Below are 5350 nucleotides of genomic sequence, written 5' to 3'. Positions count from 1 at the left end.
TCACTCTCCGTGGACCGCGCTATGTTAGGCTTTGGAGATCAAAGCCTTTCAACAGTCTTAACTATGGCGTGTCTAGGGTCGGGTCGGCTCTGTTTACGGCTGGAGAAGTTGTGCCAGCTTGGGCATGCAACCCAAGCGAAGAGAAAGGCATCAACGTCTGTGAAATCTTTACAATGGAGACTACAGCCAACTACTCGGACACCCCTTCAATGCATGAAGGTAGGTACTGATGCTAATATTTTCCACCCTTCCTTCAATTACTGTAAATATAAAAATAATTTCCGAATTTTGAAAATGTGTGTATGAATTGATACAAACCTTTGAGTGTGCCTAATTGTTATTATTTAGTCATTCAATCTTCAAATATTGAGATGAGAGTGCTATTGATACTATTTTCCATTCGTGAACAAAACCCATTGACGAGCTACTAGAGCGAAATATTAAACCCAATTTGTGATTATAACTTATTCTGTGGAACCTACATGACTCTAATAAATATATTTGTTATTGATTATGATCGGATGTGTTAGGGAACAACATATTGAGAATATTGAAACGACCTTCCACCAAGAGCAGAAGATACGAACTATTATGCTTACTGTGTGGCCTATGAGATTTTTCAGAGTAGTGTTTATCTATAATTGTGACAAAAATCATGCAAATTATGCAAATGTGTGTAAAGTTCGTATTAAAGTTCCTCTAAAATGAAAATTCAAAAACACATTAAGACAGAAATGTGTTCAAATCGTATTCCGTTTAGAAGTATAAATGAAATAACACATGCAAAAGTATTCTGCTAGTTGTCTTGTGACTTGGCCCTGCAATCTGTTTAGCAATATGACTGTCGATTTGCGCACGTGTTGAACCAAGTACTGCACAAAACTGAAAATCGCGCGTATCGTGTAAGGTTAAGGGGAAATAATATCCCGGAATTGTACAGTATATGGCATGTTGAACAAGATATTACTGAAATATGTAATCATACAACAGCGAGCAGAAAGTTATCGTTAAGAACAAACAAAATTTAAGCGGGTGCACATATTATTAAAAGGCGAAATATTTAGTGACATTTTTCATATACACTAATATTGCGTACGGAAACTCTGTGGAATACCCTGCTTGTGTACTTAAAAGACATAAAGAAAATGCAAATTTAGATGACATTCATGGAAAGAGGAAGGAATCGTAACATAGAAAATAACTTTCGATTTCTCCTGAATGACTACGCTGCATTCCGTTTTTTTTTTTTTTTTTTTAATGATGAGTGAGCTATTACTGTGTTATTATTAGCGATAAAAGTTTTTTTTTTTTTTCTCTCTTATCAGGCAGCTGTAGCTATATTTGCTAAGAAATTACAGTGTTTCGTCAGTGAAATTTATCGTCGAAAGCCGAGCGCATCGACAATCGTACAACTCTCACTTTATGTTGGAGAGATTTCGGAATTTCCAGGAACGCTTGCTTTTCATTTCCATTAGCAACTCGAGATCGGTGTTGCTGGAAGTTTTAGTTATTAAGTTTGTCATCTTTTCTAATAGGCCTACGGAGCCAAAGTACAAAATTTCAGGTTTAGTTTGCCGTATTTTGATTATTATTGTTTTAAGGTAGTAAACAGTCTTTAATTGTATTCTCTGCTTAGAGGGATGCGTAAATTAAAGATTTATCAATCTGGTGGAGTTCTTGTTTTAGTTTTCTGTTAAGGCTGTGTCCAACACTCGGAATGCGACTATCAAAGACCGGATTACTCCATCTGGAGGCCCGGCGCTGGAAAAAATATGTGGTCCCTGCTGACTTCGGCTAAAACATTTCTGTGAAAGTTCAGGAGGAAAATTAAGGGAAGATGTTTCATATTCTTGGTCGTATATTATCTTATAATGATAACTGTTATCTTGTATGATTCTTTATAGATAGCCAGTTGAGATTTTGATCCGAGTGGAGGCCCGGGGCTACAGCCCCCTTAATCCGGCCCTGCGAGCGTCTCTTTTCTTTCGGAAATTTTCCAGTGTTATCTCTAGGAAAAACTGAAGCTTGGATTGACTACACTTTGTCTTTTAAAGTACTTGTTGCAAACATATGAAATCAAATCATATTATTGAAGAATGTGTATAAAGGTTTTATTTAGTTTTAAAGGGAATGAGAGTACTATTAAAGTTTTGTTAAACGTGACTCACTTCATTTGGAGTTCTGGATTAGTAACAGACATTTTATGAGACGGAATTTTTGTACGAGGTTTAATCCTGGTCTTTGAATCAGGACATCATAGAATCGTACGTAAAGGAAGAATTGGCAGGTTGGATTAGTGTACTGAAGCGCATTGTAAGATTCGAATTTCTGTCTATCATGCAGTTGTTCTCATTTGTAAATAAACTATTGGATGGGATCAGGGGTAAAAGTGGATTTGAAAAGGTAGGGGGACGCATGAACACGCCATCCCCTTACTTATCTTTGACCATTGTTTTTTTGGAAGGGAAGCGGGGAGACCCCGTAGATATTTTTTGGGAGTGGGTGTACGACGTCCCCCCGTGTTCTCCCTCACTTTTACTCCTGGATGGGATTGATTTGCGTGCTAGACTTTAGTACAGAGGCAATGAAGACATTTATACAAGTGAATGTCTATAGCTTTATTGGTAGAAAGCACAGCAGTGTTTGAAATTAACCCATGCAGATATATTGTTGGTAATAACATTACCAAGCTTACCCCTCCTCGCCCGAATTCGATTCCTGGTGGGAGAAGCTTAAAATTTGAAATATTATGGTGGTTCGAACCATACCGTCAATTGTAGCTAAGGGAGACGGTGGTAATGAACGAAATCTCACGCACACGGTGTTCGTCCGCAACAAAGCCGTCTTGTTGTTTGCTAGGATTGAATCAAAGATTCTATACGGCAAAGTCTCCAGAATTGTAAAAGAATGTAATTTGGAATGGTAAATTAGAAGCATCTAGTACTGAACTGGATAGTTTGCTACTATGAATAGTTAACCTTCTCGTTCCGCAATCGAGAGGTTCCAGTTTCGGTGGCTCACTGGCACCTTCTCACCTTAAGTGCAAGGGGGTCGCTGGTTCGATCCCAAGCCGTGTGAGTTTGTGGTTGACAACATCGTGTTTTCTTGCATTTGTGTTCTCCCACATCCTTGTCCCACCAATTCTTTCATAGATATTCATCGTTTTTAGCCTACATGGTATAATGGTGGGACCTAAAATAAGAAATTTAATTTATTTTTCATTTGCAATAAATTTGGCATTTGATCGTGCGAAAACACTAGTCATCTGGTTCCCAGTGGCGTGCGTATAATTAATGTAAAAAGGTAAGGAACCTTCGAAAATTTTTAGTAGCACTCCTTTGCTTTTAAAGGTTTGTTTGCTTGCAGTTAGTTAAGAAATTAAGAATTGTGTTTCTGGGTTTTGGGTTACTATGCCCGTTACGTATGAGGAATAACGTTCCTCGTCGATCACATTACACGGGGAAGTGGGGAAGGAAGGAAGCGGCCTGAACTTTGGTTAGGTACCATCCCGGCATTACGTGATGTTAATGAAGAGAACCCAGTAAAATCCTCACTCAGAATGGCTAACCTGAAAAGGCTTTTACACATTTCCGTCCGCGTATCCCCACCGGGAATCGAACCCGGGACAGCTTGCACCAAAAGTGAGAGGGTTATCGATTACGCTACGCGGGGGTACACTTGCAATTATTGATTGATCAGTATATAAAAGGCCGCAATGGCTCAGTGGTGGAGCGTTCACTTCTGGTGCATGGGATTCTTGGTTCGATCCAAGCCAGGGCTGGATTAACCCATCTGGAGGCCCGGAGCTAGAATAATATGTAGTCTCTGCTGAGTTTGCCTACATTATTGTGAAAGTACAGTAGGAAATTTAAGGAAATATGTTCCGTATTTTTAGACATATTTTATGATGATGATTGTATCTTTTTTTTTTTTTTTTTTTTTTTTTTTATAGATAGCCAGTTGAGTTTTTGATCAGAGTGGAGACCCTACAGTCCCCCTAAGCCCCCTCTTAATCCGGTCCTGGTCCTAGCTCACGTCAAGTGAGCTTTGTGGTGGACAAACACCGTATGCGTGGGTTTTCTCGGGATTCTCCCGTTTCCTCCTACTTTCTTTTTTCCACCATTTCATTCATTTCTCATCTTCACTGTCTCCTTTATCCCAACCGGCATAGTAGTGAGACGTAAAACTTTCATCTCATTTCATGATTGGTATAGAGAGTAGCTAATAAATATTAGTGTGAGTTCTGTTTAAATAGCTATTAGAAATAATAATTCTTTCCTGTGCACGATATTAATTTTGTCTGTAAAAGTGTCTCCTTAAGCTATGGGAGAGGCTGTTTCTAGGTCGTTTGTATGATTCAGTTTCGTTGGCAGCACGCAATTTATGCGTGTAAGAGGTTATGTAAATGGAGCCATGTGGTTTCTCTTTCGTTTACATCGTCTTTCGAAAGATGGAGAAAAGGAATTGTCCTACTCTCATTTATTAATTGTTATTCATTGCATTTTGTCTGTAATAGACGTTATGGAGAGTAAGAGTGTTCAGGTGAAGGAGATTCATGTATGTGCGGTTCATTGTTAGATGTCGTCTATTAGAAATAAATGAGAATTTTAATGCAGTACGGGATCCAAGCAAACTTTGAAGATCGCAGATTTCCTCGACCCCTCCAATGTCAGCTCCCGTAGTGTTTAGTTGGATTTATTTAGTGTTCGAGTTTAACCGTAGTCTTCACCACCAGTGAGCGTCATGTAAGAAAGGAAACACAGTGCATGTGTTTACATGGAGAGCGAACCCAAAACTAATAGGACAGGAATCGCATGCTAATTAGCCTATCACAAATCGGAAATCACAATCTTTACTAGAAATCTGATGGGTTACTTGCTAGGGCAAGAAGCATTCATGTTTATGAAACAACTTGATACCTTTGCAATGTTTTATTGTTTTGAGAAGTAATTCTTTTGTATTTGTTTGGCAAGTTAGCGTCCCTACAGCAGCGAGGCTGTACGAGATGGGAATCTACAATTTAAGGTGGAATCCATGCTACCATAATAAGGTCATCCGGCCACTTTAAAGTTATATAGAGTAGTACATGCATTGCTTAATCCAGGCTTCCTCATATATTTCGTATCACGACGCGCTCCGCCAGTGACCCCCATAATTTAATTGTCGGTTTGTAACAAGATTTTTTTATTATTATTGCTGCTTATCGCTTGCAAATATATATAAAGCCTTATATAGGGATAGTCGCTAACGTTCTCGGTGGAAGCGGTCAAGGGTTCGATTCCCAGTGCGGGTACTTGGTCGAAAAAGTGTAAAATTTTTCCAGGCCAGCCACCCTGAATGAAGTTCTCCT

The 5350-nt window shown here is 39.0% G+C and overlaps 1 protein-coding gene across 1 annotated transcript in view; it reads left to right on the top strand.

The window, feature by feature from the left end:
- The first annotated feature begins 21 nt into the window (after positions 1 to 21).
- qless (decaprenyl diphosphate synthase subunit 1 qless) overlaps positions 22 to 5350 on the top strand; it is a 290536-nt gene continuing 285207 nt past the window's right edge. The window contains exon 1 of the mRNA XM_081749256.1: positions 22 to 219. Coding sequence (XP_081605382.1) covers positions 22 to 219 — 198 coding nt within the window. The remainder of the gene's footprint in view (positions 220 to 5350) is intronic.

This window comes from Thermobia domestica, chromosome 2 (genome assembly GCF_964235325.1).
Source record: "Thermobia domestica chromosome 2, izTheDome1.hap1.1, whole genome shotgun sequence".
Classification (NCBI taxonomy): Eukaryota; Metazoa; Arthropoda; class Insecta; order Zygentoma; family Lepismatidae; genus Thermobia; species Thermobia domestica.
Note: the sequence above shows the minus strand (reverse complement) of the source record. Positions and strands in the feature narration are given on the sequence as shown.